Source organism: Gadus chalcogrammus, chromosome 1 (genome assembly GCF_026213295.1).
Source record: "Gadus chalcogrammus isolate NIFS_2021 chromosome 1, NIFS_Gcha_1.0, whole genome shotgun sequence".
In the NCBI taxonomy this organism is placed as follows: Eukaryota; Metazoa; Chordata; class Actinopteri; order Gadiformes; family Gadidae; genus Gadus; species Gadus chalcogrammus.
Window position 1 is genome coordinate 8748718 of NC_079412.1, and position 18306 is coordinate 8767023.

An 18306-nucleotide genomic window follows, 5' to 3' on the forward strand; every position below is an offset into this window, starting at 1 on the left:
GTTCCATATCTAAGGGAAATCATTGTAAGCGTTTGAGTTCTTTGGCAGTAGTTATCGACAAATTTACTTTCGCCCGTGCAGTTAACATTTCCATGGTAACAGCGAGCTCTATCGCATATAAAACATGTTTTACTAAAAACTAAAAGTTAATTTCATTAACCTGACTCCCATTTCATAATATAATAGCTCATGGTAAGTATACTTCAGCCTGTCCTCCTAGAAATACGACCGCATAGGTCGTTTGTACCCGCCCCAAATTACGACCCACTGTGAGCGTATTTAGCGCCTCTATCGGTCATGCAAATAACGACATTCTGAAGTCTCGGGGCCGCTCGTGAACGCTCGTGGTTTGCTCGGAGACGCGCGTAGCCTATTCATCGTTATTATCTGAATGGGAAATGCAATATTTTAGGACAGATACACAATTAAACGTGTTCCTAATGACATTTCTAGCGAGAAATGTACATTTTCCTTGCATAATCTTCAGTCAGTGAATGTGTATGATCTTTATTATCTGAATGGGGAAATGCAATATTTTAGGATCGATTCAGCGTTAAACGTGTTTCCTAATAACATTTCTAGCAAGAAATATACTTTTTACTTGCATATCTTCATTCAGTGATTGTGTCTGATCTTTAGTTTTAAAGTTATTAGGAAGATTTAAATCGTCTCGCATCGCATGTTTCAACGACGTCAGGTTGGGGACGCTGCTTCCGCTAAACTAGGAGCTCACGTGTTTCCTGCGTTTGTGTTATTAAACCGTTACTTTATGTAACTTTTAATGATATTGTAATAACCACAGGCGAGGTATTGAGCGAAGTAAGCTTGATAGCAGGTTTATTGGATTCCACAATCGGACAGGCAGGCACAGCTCCACCGGAAAACTACAACAACCAAAACTCCCCGCCCGGAAGGAAACCCCCGGAACCCCCTCTCAGAAGGCCCGCACCTTCCTCCCAAACCCTGTGACGCTAAAATATCATCTTGTTAGAAACCCGTTTATCTGAGAGCCAACCAGTATCCAAAAGCATACGTTGACAGTGTACGTTTTCGTGAACACTGGATTACGTCGCATTTCAACATAAAATAGCGTGCTAAGCACACACGCACGCACGCACGCACGCACGCACACACGCACACACAATGCATTTCGCTGCTAAAAACAACAACTTGGGCTGCTTCTCGGACATTTGGGTGGATGTTGAACGGTATGTGGGCAGGACGTTTTTTGCAGGCAGGACCTGGCAACCCTGCGCTGTTTGCCCGAGGTGAAGAAATCTCCGGAGCAGATCTGGATCCACCATGGCCAAAATAATTGTCATGAATAGCATGAATAGATTCATGCATTATCATTCAACTTGAACATGTGTTTTTACATATAGTGGTGGAGGGATGACGTATGTTGGCAAACCCGGAAGTGAGCGTCGACCTGGGTTTCCCTTGACAAAAAGCCAACGGGTTTTTCCATTGGATTTTGGATTATTGCAGAAAAATTAGCATCTTTGAAGCACCTCCACAAAAACTGAAAAAAAATAAAAATAATAATATAATAACTGTGCCCAAAGAACGAAATGTAAACCAATGCATTCTGAATGGGAGTGTTTCTCAGATTTTTCCATGCTACACAGAACGAAATGTAACCCATACAATAAAGACTTCATGGTCAATAATAATTAAAATATCATTAAGCTACTACTGAGTGTGTAGGGATGCATTCTATTTTTTTCAACGGGGCTGAATCCAGTCACTTGACCGTCATGGTTGCTATGGTGGATGCTATCGACCCCCCCCTCTAATAACTCGTGGCTCTAAAAACCACGCGGGCAAAGGAGCTGCCGTCAAGTGGGTTGTTTTTTGTCGTAAACTAGGGTCCGATGGTTGAAAAATAGACAGATAATTCCAAGGTATCCTTAAAAGGCAGCTTGGATGTGTTTATTTTCTGCAGTTTAGACTTCTTCTATAACTAATTTTGGGAAGCAAAACACCAAGCTCATTGATTTAATGAGGAAGGGTTATTTGAAACAATTTATTCAATAAATATTTGTGAGAGGTCATTCCTTCTCCTGATTTTACTTCCTATTTATGTCTAGGGGTAAACCCCTACTGTCCACAAGCAGCCCCCCCCTCCCCATATGGATTTGGAGAATTGTTGCCACGTCCCAGTGGTGGAGGTATCATATATATATGAAAGAGGGCATTCAATTATAGCTACTACAATGATCAATTAGGAGGCCGAAGCCTAAAGGAAGTGATGCAATAGGTGACTGAGTCGACAACATTTAAGTAAGCTGTATAGGGTCTCTTATATATCAAAGGGGGTCTCAAAGGACGCATACGCTTCAACCTGTGGCTCCAGCACTACAGGAAATGACTCAGCAAGTGCTCCATCTCGTTTCAACTCACCCAGCGGCTCGCTTGCAAGATTTTGGCCTGAAGTTCTGTCCAGACCTACACCCTAGCCATCCAACATGCATATCTGAGAATCAGGCCTCTCTTTAATAATGACAAAAAGTTATGAGAGAAACACACATTAACTTTTTGTTATCATAAGCGGCGTGGTGCCGGCTCCTTTTGACCTTTTGACCCCCGACTTCAAAAAACGTGGCCACAGGCCAGCTGTGTCTACACACCTTTAGCCACAAATGTACACCTCCATCCCACAAAAAATGGGGACTAGAAACGAACCTCTGTCTTATGTACAATACTGTACTGTTGGAAAGTCACGCCCCTTTGCCGACCTTTTCGAGATAGCTAGGGATGCTAAAATGTTTACACACATTTCCCGGGGCCCCGTGAACGACATATCCGAGATTTGGAGTTCTAGCCCTTAGAGAAAAAAAAGTTTTCCCCAAATGGAGTGTCATTTGGACAAGCCCCTCAGAAGTGTAGCCTGCAAGACCTAATGGTTCAGAATGTGGTGGAAAAACAGTTTTTGAGATAGGAAGGTCCTACCGCCCTGAAATTTTAATACCTTATTCTAGGGCCTAACTTGGACCTCCGCTCCGAAACTTGGCCCGGTCGGACCCCGAGGGCAGGAAGGGGGGGCCCTTCCTGCCCGAAACTTGGCCCGGTCAGACCCCGAGGGTAGGCCCCCCCTTCCTGCCCTCGGGGTCCGACCGGGCCAAGTTTCGGTGCGGAGGTCCCAGTTAGGCCCTAGAATAAGGTATTAAAATTTCAGGGCGGTAGGACCTTCCTATCTCAAAAACTGTTTTTCCACCACATTCTGAACCATTAGGTCTTGCAGGCTACACTTCTGAGGGGCTTTGTCCAAATGACACTCCATTTGGGAAAACTTTTTTTCTCTAAGGGCTAGAACTCCAAATCTCGGATATGTCGTACACGGGGCCCCGGAAATGTGTGTAACATTTTAGCATCCCTAGCTATCTCGAAAAGGTCGGCAAAGGGGCGTGACCTCCAACAGTACAGTAAATGTACGTAAGACAGAGGTTAGTTTCTAGTCCCCATTTTTTGTGGGATAGAGGTGTACATTTGTGCTAAAGGTGTGTAGACACAGCTGGCCTGTGGCCACGTTTTGAAGTCTGGGGTCAAAGGTCAAAAGGAGCCGGCACCACGCCGCTTATGAGATAACAAAAAGTTAATGTGTGTTTCTCTCATAACTTTTTGTCATTATTAAAGAGAGGCCTGATTCTCAGATATGCATGTTGGATGGCTATGGGTGTAGGTCTGGGAAGAACTTCAGGCCAAATCTTGCAAGCGAGCCGCTGGGTGCAGGTGCAACGAGATGGAGCACTTGCTGAGCCTGGACTTTCATAATCTTCGCTCTGTGAATGTAAAGGATGTTTGGTCGGATGTTACGACGAAGAATCATAATGTGAATGGGAATATTCTATAAATCTCTTGATATCATCTTTCGTCTCATGACTTCTGCTGCAGCCACTTAAAGTCTCACTCCGAGAACCTTAAAATATGAATCAATCCATTAGAAGTATGAAAACATCTTCCCGGTGGTGCAACAGAGCAAACAAGGTGTCCTTTGACATCTACGTTTCGAGACGATTGCAACAGTGCCACACATGATCATATTTGAATATGTTTCGGGGTAGTAATTAGCTGTCGATTTTGGAGGCCTTTATCAATAATGACCAGCTATAGATTTGCTTCCCGGTGGAGATTTTTGACAAATTACATGTTAATTAGCATCTACACGTTAAGCTGAGTCCAATGAGATCAAGCTCGGCCTCTTGCTACACCGAGATCATGTCCTAGACCTAGGTGTACCATGTAAAATACATGTTACCATTAGCTAGAGTGTCGTTCTTGGTGTCATTGGACTCAGCTCAACGTGTAGATGCTAAATAACATGTCATTTTTCACAAATTTCTATCGGGAAGCAAATCAATAGCTGCTCATTATTGATTAAGGCCTCCAATTTCGACAGCTAATTACTACCATTAAACATGTTTGAATATCCTCATGTGTGGCATCGTTGTAATCGCCTGGAAGCGTAGATGTTGAAGGACACCTTGTTTGCCCCGTCACACCTCCGGGAAGATATTTACATGCTTCTGATTGACTAATGAATTGATTCAGCTATTCCCCCCGAAGTCTGGGGTCAAAAGGTCAAAAAGGAGCCGGCACCACGCCGCTTATGAGACAAAGTTAATGTGTATTTCTCTCATAACTTTTTGTCATTATTAAAGAGAGGCCTGATTCTCAGATATGCAGGTTGGATGGCTACGTGTAGGTCTGGGAAGAACTTCAGGCCAAAATCTTGCAAGCGAGCCGCTGGGTGCAGGTGCAACGAGATGGAGCACTTGCTGAGCCTGGACTTTCATAATCTTCGCTCTGTGAATGTAAAGGATGTTTGGTCGGATGTTACGACGAAGAATCATAATGTGAATGGGAATATTCTATAAATCTCTTGATATCATCTTTCGTCTCATGACTTCTGCTGCAGCCACTTAAAGTCTCACTCCGAGAACCTTAAAATATGAATCAATCCATTAGAAGTATGAAAATATCTTCCCGGTGGTGCAACAGAGCAAACAAGGTGTCCTTTGACATCTACGTTTCGAGACGAGTGCAACAGTGCCACACATGATCATATTTGAATATGTTTCGGGGTAGTAATTAGCTGTCGATTTTGGAGGCCTTTATCAATAATGACCACTATAGATTTGCTTCCCGGTGGAGATTTTTGACAAATTACATGTTAATTAGCATCTACACGTTAAGCTGAGTCCAATGAGATCAAGCTACGGCCTCTTGCTACAACACGAGATCATGTCCTAGACCTAGGTGTACCATGTAAAATACATGTTACCATTAGCTAGAGTGTCGTTCTTGGTGTCATTGGACTCAGCTCAACGTGTAGATGCTAAATAACATGTCATTTTTCACAAATTTCTATCGGGAAGCAAATCAATAGCTGCTCATTATTGATTAAGGCCTCCAATTTCGACAGCTAATTACTACCATTAAACATGTTTGAATATCCTCATGTGTGGCATCGTTGTAATCGCCTTGGAAGCGGAGATGTTGAAGGACACCTTGTTTGCCCCGTCACCCTCCGGGAAGATATTTACATGCTTCTGATTGACTAATGAATTGATTCAGCTATTCCCCCAGAAGTCTGGGGTCAAAAGGTCAAAAGGAGCCGGCACCACGCCGCTTATGAGACAAAAGTTAAGTGTGTATTCTCTCATAACTTTTTGTCATTATTAAAGAGAGGCCTGATTCTCAGATATGCAGGTTGGATGGCTACGGTGTAGGTCTGGGAAGAACTTCAGGCCAAAATCTTGCAAGCGAGCCGCTGGGTGCAGGTGCAACGAGATGGAGCACTTGCTGAGTCATTTCCTGTAGGGCTGGAGCCACAGGTTGAAGCGTAACACACAACACACACACACAACACACACACACACACACACACACACACACACACACACACACACACACACACACACACACACACCACACACACACACACACACACACACACACACACACTCACAATGCATTTCGCTGCTAAAACAACAACTTGGGCTGCTTCTAGGACAGGGGGTCCTTTGAGACCCCCTTTGATCTATAAGAGACCTCAAAGTACAGCTTACTTAAATGTTGTCGACCTGCAGTCACCTATTGCATCACTTCCTTTCGGGCTTCGGCCTCCTAATTGATCATTGTAGTATAATTGAATGCCCTCCTTCATATATATGATACCTCCACCACTGGGACGTGGCAACAATTCTCCAAATCCATATGGGGAGGGGGGGGGGGGGTGATGCTTGTGGACAGTAGGGTTGTACACTAGACATAAATAGGAAGCAAACTCAGGAGAAGGAATGACCTCTCGCAAATATATATTTAATAAATTGTTTCAAATAACCCTGCCTCGTTAAATCATTGAGCTTGGTGTTTGCTTTCAAAAATAGGTTATAGAAGAAGTCTAAACTGCAGAAAATAAACACAACCAAGCTGCCTTTTAAGGATACCTTGGAATATCTGTCTATTTTTTAACCATCGGACCCTATTTTACGACAAAAACAACACAATGGACGGCAGCTCCTTTGCCGCGTGGTTTTTAGAGCCATGTAAGGATTAGAGGGGCGGGTCGATAGCAACCACCATAGCAACCATGACGGTCAAGTGACTGGATGCAACCCCGTTGAAAAAAATAGAATACCACCCTACACACTGAGGAGAATAATGATATTTAAATTATTATGACCATGAAGTCTTTATTTGCATGGGTTTACATTTCGTTCTGTGTAGCAGGAAAAATCGGAGAAACACTCCCATTCAGAATGCATTGGTTTACATTTCGTTCTTTGGAGCACAGTTATTTTTATTTATTTATTTATTTTCAGTTTTTGTGGAGGTGCTTCAAAGATGCTAATTTTTCTGCAATAATCCAAAATCCAATGGAAAAACCCGTTGGCTTTTGTCAAGGGAAACCCAGGTCGACGCTCACTTCCTGGTTGGCCAACATACGTCATCCCTCCACCACTATATACTGTAAAAACACATGTTCAAGTTGAATGATAATGCATGAATCTATTCATGCTATTCATGACAATTATTTTGGCCATGGTGGATCCAGATCTGTTCCAGAGCATTTCTGCACCTCGGGCAACAGCGCAGGGTTGCCAGGTCCTGCCTGCAAAAATCGTCCTGCCCACATACCGTTCCAAATCCACCCAAAATGTCCTAGAAGCAGCCCAAGTTGTTGTTTTAGCAGCGAAATGCATTGTGTGTGTGTGTGTGTGTGTGTGTGTGTGTGTGTGTGTGTGTGTGTGTGTGGTGTGTGTGTGTGTGTGTGTGTGTGTGTGTGTGTGTGTGTGGCTAACACGCTATTTCATGTTGAAATGCGACTGGGTTGGCTCTCAGATAACGTGTTTCACGTCACAGGGTTTGGGGAGGAAGGGGCGGGCCTTCTGAGAGGGGGTTCCGGGGGTTTCCCTCCGGGCGGGAGTTTTGGTTGTTGTAGTTTTCCGGTGGAGCTGTGCCTGCCTGTCCGATTGTGGAATCCAATAAACCTGCTATCAAGCTTACTTCGCTCAATACCTCGCCTGTGGTTATTACAATATCATTAAAAGTTACATAAAGTAATGGTTTAATAACACAAACACAGGAAACACGTGAGCTGCGAGTAGCGAAAGCAGCGTCCCCAACCTGACGTCGTTGAAACATGCGAGCGAGACGATTAAATCTTCCTAATAACTTTAAAACTAAAGATCAGACACAATCACTGACTGAAGATTATGCAAGTAAAAAGTATATTTCTCGCTAGAAATGTTATTAGAAACACGTTTAACGGTGAATCGATCCTAAAATATTGCATTTCCCATTCAGATAATAAAGATTAATAAAGATCATACACATTCACTGAGTGAAGATTATGCAAGGAAAATGTACATTTCTCGCTAGAAATGTCATTAGAAACACGTTTAATGGTGTATCTGTCCTAAAATATTGCATTTCCCATTCAGATAATAACGATTAATATGGCTACGTAACAATTTCACCAAATGCCCTGTTGGTCATATAGGCATACCTCCCGCGACCTGTAGAGGCGCTTGATACGCTCCAGTGGGTCGTAATCCGTGGCAGTACAAACGACCTATACGGTCGTAAAATTTTGCGGACTTGTTGATAGTTACAGTGTGTCAGAAATTGACTTGAGAAAAGGGATTACAATGTTGACCGTGGTTGGGTCGTTGTATTTGTGTATGGTATGGGTTTGTTTAGAAAAGGGGTTTGCGTTACAAAGGGTTGGTATTAAAATAAGTCATTGATATTAGCTTTAAGTAAATGGTTCATTTTGCAAGTGGTTGGTATTAGAATTAGCCACCGGTATGAACTGTGTGTTAGTGGTTTGTATTACAAGTGGTTGTTATTAGAAAAAGCCCCAGGTATGAACTCTATGGTAGTGGTTTGAGTTACAAGTGGTTGGTATTAGAATAGGCCACTGTAATAAACTCTGTGTTAGTGTGGTTTGTGTTACAAGTGGTTGGTATTAGAATAAGCCACTGCTATGAACTGTATGTAAGAATGACATGAAACAGTCCACATCATCAATGTAATAAATCAATGCAGTTACAGCAGACCCATACTGAACTAAATGTGTGACATATTGCGGGATTCATGCAAAATCATGATTATTAATGAACGAGTGGATATCTAAACGACTTTACTTTGAAGTCTCTGCATATGAGAAACTCAAGCTATTTTTCAGAAGAAAGGAAGATGTTATTAAAGAAAAGTTCTGTCCTGTCTAAGCCAAGACATAGAACATTTGTATATTTCTTTAATGCGCTATCCACCACTTCTAACATCACTGCCTTAAAGTCCTTTATCAATATTTTGCTACCTGAAAAGCATGAAACAATTCTAGACTAATGCCTCCAGATGAATCTCAAACTAATCTCAATTAGTAAAGCTCGCCCATCATCTGAATTGATTTGAACTAGACTAATTACCTCTGCAAAAACATGAATTCACTTTTCTTTTCAACTATATAGAGTAGTCTTACCCTTCTCTGTGATGCCTCACAGGGAAATTAGCAAGTGGATATCTCTGAGTTTGATCAATCACCACTAATATGATCCAATAGGTTTCATGATTGCTTTCCAAGTTCAATCCGGCAGTGCATGGTGCGGGCCAGAGACCATGCTTGGCTGGCAGATGACCCTCCTCAGTTTAGGGATGGATGACACTGAGGTGATTACAGGGCAGGGACCAGGTTTAGAGAGAGAGAGAGAGAGAGAGAGAGAGAGAGAGAGAGAGGGAAAGAGAGGGAGGGAGAGAGAGAGAGAGAGAGAGAGAGAGAGAGAGAGAGAGAGAGAGAGAGAGAGGGAGGGAGAGAGAGAGAGGGAGGGAGAGAGAGAGAGAGAGAGAGAGAGAGAGAGAGAGAGAGAGAGAGAGAGAGAGAGAGAGAGAGATAGAGAGAGAAACAGAGAGGGACGGAGAGAAAAAAAGGAAAGGAAGAGAGGACAGAGCGAAAAGGAGAGAAAGAGAGTAGGGGAGAGAGAGAGAGAGAAAGAGGGAGGGAGAGAGAGGGAGAGATAGAGAGCGTAACGAAGGTGGAGGCCAGCAACTCTCTCCATGTACTGAGAGCACTGCGGCAAATGAATCTCCTGGGTAATGGAGACAAAACTATCACAAAATTAAGAGAGACATTAACTGGGGGTATCAATAAATAAACCACTAATTAGGAAGGGGAGAAGTGGAGCGTGGCGTGGAGCTGGGAAGCAGCAGCAGTCGCAGGGGGAGAATGTCAAAGGCAGCACGGCTCGCATCTGTATGCGTCTGGAGCGCCGCGGCGAGGGGCCGTCCGGGGGCGGGGCCTCTACGGCGGCATCAGTTTACCCGTCCCTGCTTACTCCGCCTAGTGGAGCGCTCGCCCACCCCTCTGACTGTGGATTGAACCTAGCCCACCCTCCCTCTCGCGCGCTCCCCTCTCGCTCACTCGCTCGTCCGCTCGGTCCCTCGTTCCCTCGTTCCCTTCCTCTCCCCAGTGCCTTTGCGTCTCCTCTCCCCTTCCCTTTCTTCCTGCGCTTTCATTTCCCCTTCCTCTTCATCTGCCCTTCTCTCCTTCTCTTTCCTCTTCGATCCTTTAATTTCCTTTTTCTATCTCTTCTCCCTTTCTCTTTATCCCCTCTCCCCTCCTCCCACCCCTGTCCCATCCTCTCCTCCCCCTCTACCCTCCTTTCTCCTCTCCTCTCCCCTCCCCCTCTCCCCTTCCTCTCCTCTCCTCTCCTCTCCTCTCCTCTCCTCTCCTCTCCTCTCCTCTCCTCTCCTCTCCTCTCCTCTCCTCAGCTCCCCTCCCCTCAGCTCCTCTCCTCTTCCCTCCTCTCCTCTCCTCTCCTCTCCTCTCCTCTCCTCTCCTCTCCTCTCCTCTCCTCTCCTCTCCTCTCCTCTCCTCCACTCCCCTCCCCTCCCCTCCTCTCCTCTCCTCTCCTCTCCTCTCCTCTCCCCTTCCTCTCCTCCTCTCCTCTCCTCTCCTCCACTCCCCTCCCCTCCCCTCCTCTCCTCTCCTCTCCTCTCCTCTCCTCTCCTCTCCTCTCCTCTCCTCTCCTCTCCTCTCCTCTCCTCTCCTCTCCTCTCCTCTCCTATCCTCTCCTCCCCTCCCCTCCTCTCCTCCCCTCCTCTCCTCTCTTCTCCTCCCCTCCCCTCCCCTCCCCTCCCCTCCCCTCCTCTCCTCTCCTCTCCTATCTGCACGGTGCCCTGAGTGTGCTGCTGGCTCCCTGGCGTCAGCATGATGGATGGTAGCGGGGGTCCTCCACTCCCTCGGTGAGACAGGAAATGGGAAGCGAGCAGGAAGGAGAGAGAGGCTACCCAAAGGGAGACAGAGATGGGCCAAACACGGTGGTGTTTATCGTTGGCGCTATGATTGCTAATGTGTGTGTGTGTGTGTGTGTGTGTGTGTGTGTGTGTGTGTGTGTTGGTGTGTCGATGTGTGTGTGTGTGTGTGTGTTGGCGTGTGTTTGTCTGTGTCTAGGTGTGATAGGCGATGGGTGTTGACTGTAATAAACATGCACGGTCATGACGGATGTGTACATGTATAAGCGATAGCATGTAGCATGTAGCATGTAGCATGTAGCATGTAGCTCTGTATGTAAAGCAGGGGCCACGGTGCTGGAATCGCTGCGGAGGGGGGCCTCACAGCAGGGGTGTGGTTTGGGGGTGGGGCGAGGAGGAGGTGGAGGAGGTGGAGGAGGAGGAGGAGGTGGGGGAGGGGGATGGAAGGGTGTGTGCGCGGGTGTGACGGTGGCGCTGGCACTCAATATCGTCCGACTGCAGACACAAATGGGGGCGTTCCCGTGTCGTGGGCGTTCCCGTTCACGCAGACTAAAACGCCCCCCCGGCGTTCTCGTGTGGTGGGCGTTCTCGTTTACGCAGGCTGGAACGCCCCGTTCTTCTTCGTCGATCTAGTAGTATGGGCAGCATAGAACTGACGCTAGCGCCACCTTCTTCTTCGATCTCGTAATACGGGTACGTTAGCCAGCTAGGCCTACAGAATGTTAGCTTACATTAATGCGTCAGATCTCGGCCCAAACTTTGCATCAAACTTGATGCAACACGATCATTACAGGGAGGCTCCATGATTGCTAAATCTAATTAGAATGTTTGGGTTGTGCAGTATGCCCTCATGTTCATTATCTTCTGGGTTAGTATAGGTAGGGTATTAGGTATAAGTGAGATGTTTGATATACAGTTGTTTAAGAATATGCCCAAATTAAATGAATAGATTAAAATAACACTTGGGAAGTGTTATTTTAATCCAAGTGTTCACTTACTTTTCCCACTGAATGTTTTCAATAAAGACAAAATACAGTAATTGATCTGTAACAATTAACCTTACAACATACATCGTAGGCACAAATGTATGTTATACATCGTATAGAATTTGTCACAAAAACAAAGAAAGGAGTAATAAAATACCAGCATTTCTGGGCAGATACATTTACTACAGAATATGAACATTTACAAATGAAAGGGATTACAAAACAAGAAATCCCAAATAAAACGAAAAAAGGAGTAATAAAAACATTATGCTAGGTAGACATCTTGTATGACATACCTGCCATGTGCAACGTGCCTCAGCACCAGGCGTGCCCTTGGCCACCAATTCTTATTTTTCGAGAAGCCTTTGAGGCGTAGCGCAAGGCCACTGCCAGGGCCTGCATTGTTGCAAAGCTTTCTAACAGTAATGTGTATGAGATCGTCTTTCTTAAGCTTGAGGTCCCTTGCCAAACTTTCATTTATATGTATTGAAGGGTGGAGAGGCTTGATTAGTTCTCGCAACGTTTTTGAGACCCTGTTGAACACGGGAAGCATCGCCATGTCCAGTCTCAGCGTCTCTTTTACAATTTTCTGAAGGACTTCGGGTGGCAAGAACGGCCTGTCCTGTGTTGTGCCAGATCCGAGCGTGTGGCTGAGATAGGGAGATGGAGAGGGTGAGCCAGCTAGTCCTGCAGGGCTATAGAGAGCGAGAGAGCAGAAAAAGAGTGAAGGAGGGAGAGAGAGAGGGAAAGAAACCGGGATTATAATCAACCTTCAATTGAATCACACAAGCCCAGACCAACACTAACCACACCATTAAACAAAAGTCTGATCGATCAAAAGTCTGAGAAAGAGCAAGAGAGAATATACGTAAATAGAAAAGTACGGACATAGTATGTAATACCTTTCACTGCTTGGGGATTGGATGGTGTGAATGAGATGGGGAGATGGAGAGGATGAGAACGAGACAGCTAGTTCTGCAGGGCTAGAGACAGAGAGACAAGTGTATTGGCTACGATCTTCATGAGCACCAAAATAAGTAAATAGCAACATGGACACAGTATATAAACCTTTCAAGCATAAAGGTCTCCAAGAGCTGTCCACACCACCACCTCCTGATAGAGAGCATGTCCCCCTGAAAAGTAAAATTATGCTTTAAATGACTTCATAGCCCAATACAAATCCATGTTACAGTACTGTTTGGCAGTGTACTATGGCAGTGTAAATTTTTGTGAAGATGTAGCCATCTCCTCCCGTAAGTGCAGTACCTGAAGACAAAGTAAGGTGTAGACCTATTGATGCATGTTAATTGTAGCCTCCGAATGACTAAATTATTAAAAGCCTTATATTTCATGCTACACATCTGATTGAGATTTGAAAGAACTCACCTCACTGAAATCATATTTCTTTTGGAGGGTAGAATACATTGCGTACTGAAATTAACATACAAATGAGTTAGTTGTCTTGCAAACTAGTCATCAGTCATCATTTCTGAAAATAATGCACCTCACCATCAGCATGAACACCCCACAGCTGTTGCTCTGGTGCTGGTGAGGTGCGTCCTGTGGTGGTAAAAAGGGAATGTGATTTGTCAATGATTCTTATTAGTATATAATGCCTATAAACTATAAATTGATATCCACTCTCATTTTGTAGCTACATACAAAGAGTGCACTTTCAACAAGCATTTAGCAGCAACCAGGGCCCATCAGCGGCACATAGGAACACTTCATTAAATCATAATAAACAATCAAGAGGCCTGCCTGTCTACCAGTGAATTTTACTCTACTAGATGCCATGAATCGTGCCCAAGCCACAAGTTTTACCTCGTCAGCCAAGTACTGTCCCTTCCATGGTCCATTGGACATAGCATGTGCCAGGGTACTGAAAAGGTTTGGAAGACGTGTAAGTTGCAATTCATATCTTTAAAATGTAACAAAGAACCCTGTTTAGGAATTGCTGCCATGACTACACATACCCACCTTGAGCCCTAAGAGCATAGTTTAAAAAGAGGGCTGAACTACCCCAACCCGTGCTATAAAATGACCTGGGAGTAGCAGCAATTCCTAGTAGGGACTTATAGAACGTATGGAACATATGAACAAGAGGAACAATAAATGCTGAACAAAAAAAAAAGTATAGTTCAGAACAGAACCACCATACTTCCAGAAAACCCAAAACATGAACTTGGGTCTTTGGGTTCTCAAAGCAGTATTTGAACGTAAAGATGCCGATTTTTAGCCAACCAATAAAGAACTTAATTTGAATCAAAACTACCCTGAGGGTGTTAACATGGAAATTACTGAGTCAAAAAATAGACTGTTCCTGCTGTAAGACCCAAACTTAGATATGAACATAGGGAACTGGTAATAAACTTTCTATGAAAAACCTGAAGATTTCTAGGTAGCGGCCATCTCCAAAGCCACTAGGGTGGCTTGAATCAAAACATTGCAGAATCCTCAGTCTTGGTTTGAGAACCTGTTACATTTTATTTCATGGAATGACAAGATAAGGGGTTGTTAAAAATTACAGTTATAGTGAATAGTGCAGGGGGCAAGGAAAGGTTGGATTTGATCAAGAAAAGGTTGGGTTAGATTGTTAGACGTTGTAATGCATGAAATGTACCAACAAAGCATGGATGAGGGTTCAATAACAGCACAGTATTTCAGATAAAAAACGTGGGTTTACTCACACACAATGTCCAGTGCCCTGGCTGCCAGGCAGGGAGAAGCACCACGTCTTTGGATGCAAAGTCGCACTGAGGAACACAAAAATAGTTCAAAGAGGAACATGAACATGAGCTAAAGAGTTAAAGCTGAGGTACAAGTTCTGTTACATTACTACTCACAATCATTTCAGCCGTGGGAGAAGCCTCATATGGAGGAAGCCAGGTTACCACCACATATGCATCCACAGCCAGGGTTGCAATGCCCTTTATTTGAAAACAGATGCATAACACACTTTGTGTAGGCAACATCAAAAGTATATACAGTCAGGAAACATGATTCCACAGATCATGTAAATCACAATAAATGTAACTTACATTTGCATTTGCTGTCTTGGCGATAATGTTCAAACAACAATTTGCAATCTAAAATCAAACAATGATTAGAAAATAAGCCCATACCATGAGGACATAGTTAGATAAAAAATAAACAATTGGTTGGGATACCGTTGCTTCAACGTCTCGTTCTAGACCCAGAGTCCAAAAGTCAGACCTTCTGACTATCCAGTTGGGAGTTTGGATTATTTCCTCCTTAGGGTCACCCTTAACGTCCAATACATAGTCCAGCTATGGGGAATGTACAAAACATTATGAACGCATGCATATTTCAAACTTCCAATTCAGAAGAAAATAATCTCAAACTTACTAATTCACTCAGTCTTGCGTTTGGTAGTTGCTTCCAATCCGCCACTGTGATGTTGGAGTTGGTACGGGGGTCAACAGCTGAGGAGATCAACTGTAACTTTGAGCCTAATTCAAAATGAAGAGATGAGGAAAAAAAAAGTAGGGAATGTGTTGTGAGATACATAAACACAATCACTAATAAAATGCATATACACAATCACTTATACAATTCCTTACGTTTTGAGGGTGGTGACAGATCTGGGTCCGAGCTATACTCCATTTCTGCTCGCTTAGAGGAGGCAACAACTGAGTCGGGGCTAAGCTCTGTTGGCTGGGAGGTACAGAATTCTGCCTGCCCATGCACATTGAAACACAGCTGCATTTCAGGAGTTACCAGTTTCTTCAGTTCCAACATGATTTTTTGGGTTTTGCGCTGATTGTAATTGTGTATTACATTGCGCATCAGGAAGACATGAGCCGATGGTGAGAGCATGTTCATATAATAATTGCTTTTCTTCATTGTGGAAAACAGTTGCTCTGCAACCTGGCTGTTGATCTTCCCTGCCAGTTCAGGAACCATTTTGATCCTCCGGAGAACATCCTTCGGATCTTTGGTGTTCCCCTCATGAAAAGTGTCATACAGACAATAGTGCTCTGCTGACCCAGTCAGGGGATGGCCACCCAGGTCCGGTACAGTCTTCCTTGTGTTGAGCCATGGTAGATGAACCGTCCCACCATTGGCTGCCCACTGTATGTTTCCAGGGCTGGGGTCCAATAGCCTACCCTCATGAGGGCTGAAAGGGATCTTCTCAGGTTCTCTGAGGTTGGCATGCACTGCCAGTCCTCTCGCGAAGTCATATATAGAAACATTTGGCATGTGCTTCCATGACAGCAATAAATCGGCATAATCTCTTGGACTTTCTGCCCGAATGTTGCACTTTAAAGATACTACCTGTCCACAGGGACACATAACAACAGCCCAGCCACCTGAGGGGGAAAAGATTGTTTAAGGAAATACAAATAATCTAATGAGAAGAGATCCACATTTATGGGATTTTTATTTATGTTTTTTACTTACCAGATGCTCCCCAAACCTTTTGAAATATTTTATCATATTTGCTTCGGGTTTTCATCTCTTCCCGAAGCCTTAGAATCAAATCCATTTTGGAACCTTTTGAATCGATTCTGCACTCCCTGCACAGCTTTCGGATGGCATGGACCTGTAATAGATTGCCAAAATAAAGGTGTACACTGTAAACACATTTATACTGGCTATATTGATTGAATAGAATAATCAACAAAAAAACACCACATACAGCCGTTTACCTTCAAATTTGATATTTCATCTAGTAGCCTGTCCTCTGTAATGTCAATCTCTGTCTGTTCGTTTGGGTGCCTGGTGTTGTGGACCTTTTCATGCTCGGTATTGAGCACCTTGCTGGATTTGCGGGTGTGAGGTCCAATCCACGGGGCCCATTGGTGGTACGTAGGTTTAACAGCAAAGGGATTTTGCCGATCACCTGAAAGAAAAATTGTCTGCATTAATTGCTTGAAACTAACCATGTAATTCTTACAAGTAGAGTGAGAAAGACAGGGCGAAAAGGTAAAAAAGGAATTATATTTCTCCGGGCAACATGATAAACAACATAATTAAAACTTACTTGGAACAAACCCACGTGCAATCCTCTCTACACATAGAGAGTCCCAGAACTCTTCTATGTCCACCTCCCCTCCAAAGCCATCTGGTGGATCCTCTAGTTCACTGACTAAAATAAATATCAATATACTTTGGTTAGACAATACACCTGGAGGGATGGAGGGGTTCACCATGCAAATACAACCTGTATCGTACCCGCCAAGCTGAAGACACAGCTCTTGTGCAGATCCATTACCACCACAGGAGGGTGATGTCCACAGCGGACACAGGAAAAATTGTAGTCATGGTCCGTCAGTGCTTCAAAATGTAGGTATCCGTGAATAATGCTATTTCTGTTTGGGTACTGCTGTCCCGACGTCAGCTCCCACGTCTCGATTGCACGACCCAGAGCTGTGTGAGTCTGGAATAAAACATCAATAATACATTTGAAAATGTAATTCCATGCAAGTGTACTATTGGGAAAGTTCCAATTATATATGTTGTGGCCTAATGTCATGACTGTCTAACGTATTTAACATGCCTAACGTATTTAACATGCAGTAAGTTCACATTTTTAAACAATTTCACGTATTGAATTCTTGGACTTTGACCTGGAGGCAGTTCCGCAGATACAAGCAAAAATGGAGGGTTAGAATGACTTTGTCGTTGAAATTATGCAAGCCATCCTCCCACTCCTGGTACCGCACCACCATTCCACATCTACTGCATTTTTTCCCATAAGTTGTCACACCTGAAACGCATAAGTACATCATTGGGGCATGTAGTGGTTAATACAACTTGGTATGGAAGAATAACTATCAATTCTAGTTTAAAAACGTGACACCTACCCTCAATGATGCCCTTGACTGTAATGATTTTTGCTGAACTACTGATGATAAAGGGTTCACCAAGGGGAAGATCAGCAGGACATTCTGGACAAACACACTCTTTGGGTATCAGATGTTTGACCACTTCCGTCTCACTTGTCAACCCATACACCTTTGCAGGCAAGTCTGCAGGAATCCTTTTCTTGTGTTGGGTGTACCGAACAATTCTCTCCAAGTCCTCACCTCGAGGGGGATACTGCAAATGTTTTGAGGTAACTGTTTCCACCTGGTCTTCAGAGTCCTGACTCTCTTGACTAACCTCGCTCTCATCTCCCGTGAAGAGCTCCTTCCTTGTCTGGAAAAAGTGCCATTTTGCAATGGCTTTGTGGACACAGGACTGTTTGGCCTTGACACAATGGCAATGCCACGTGTTATTAGCTGCGTCAAACATGACCATTACTCTGCCGAACTTGTTATAGTAAGACACATTTGCATCATAAATGGAAACATATCTTCTTGAGGAAGAGCTTCCCACCTCAACCTCAACACTGAGGGGGATCCCTTCAGCGTTTGCCGCTCTCTTTTTTGAAAGACATGCCCTTTTCCTATCCTCGCTGAACCACCTGCTACTGACAATGTCCCTCAGCACATCCTCCCTTAATTCAAGCAGAGGGCTGAGGGGTGGTGGGCAATATTGCAGCGACTGCAGATGGACACAATCAAAGGATATTAAGCCACTCCTGTGCATG

The 18306-nt window shown here is 44.2% G+C and overlaps 2 protein-coding genes across 2 annotated transcripts; both read right to left on the reverse strand.

The window, feature by feature from the left end:
* Positions 1-12649: 12649 nt before the first annotated feature.
* On the reverse strand, positions 12650-17247 carry LOC130369636 (uncharacterized). Its single transcript, XM_056588205.1, has 15 exons — positions 16947-17247; positions 16756-16860; positions 16421-16614; positions 16173-16314; positions 15332-16081; positions 15117-15220; positions 14918-15037; positions 14789-14836; positions 14594-14677; positions 14438-14503; positions 13572-13629; positions 13257-13307; positions 13134-13178; positions 12816-12880; positions 12650-12730 (listed from the first exon to the last, which is right to left on the reverse strand). Exons 1-11 carry the CDS (start codon positions 17245-17247, stop codon positions 13576-13578), a joined length of 1968 nt encoding a protein of 655 aa, XP_056444180.1. The 3' UTR covers positions 12650-12730; positions 12816-12880; positions 13134-13178; positions 13257-13307; positions 13572-13575.
* LOC130380144 (uncharacterized) lies at positions 17243-18029 on the reverse strand. The gene is made up of 2 exons (XM_056587329.1): positions 17579-18029; positions 17243-17481 (listed from the first exon to the last, which is right to left on the reverse strand). Exons 1-2 carry the CDS (start codon positions 18012-18014, stop codon positions 17315-17317), a joined length of 603 nt encoding a protein of 200 aa, XP_056443304.1. The 5' UTR covers positions 18015-18029; the 3' UTR covers positions 17243-17314.
* Between the last annotated feature and the right edge of the window lie 277 nt (positions 18030-18306).

What these genes read in the sequence shown, in the direction of transcription:
- LOC130369636 (XM_056588205.1), bottom strand. Translation starts at nt 17,247, where the DNA reads ATGACATTAGGCCACAACATATATAATTGGAACTTTCCCAATAGTACA. An exon ending in ATGAAATATCAAATTTGAAG is followed by an intron (nt 16,315 to 16,420) that starts GTAAACGGCTGT and finishes AATCTATTACAG; the next exon opens with GTCCATGCCATCCGAAAGCT. An exon ending in AACGAGACGTTGAAGCAACG is followed by an intron (nt 14,837 to 14,917) that starts GTATCCCAACCA and finishes GTTTGATTTTAG; the next exon opens with ATTGCAAATTGTTGTTTGAA.
- LOC130380144 (XM_056587329.1), bottom strand. Translation starts at nt 18,014, where the DNA reads ATGGTCATGTTTGACGCAGCTAATAACACGTGGCATTGCCATTGTGTC. An exon ending in AGTCAAGGGCATCATTGAGG is followed by an intron (nt 17,482 to 17,578) that starts GTAGGTGTCACG and finishes TATGCGTTTCAG; the next exon opens with GTGTGACAACTTATGGGAAA.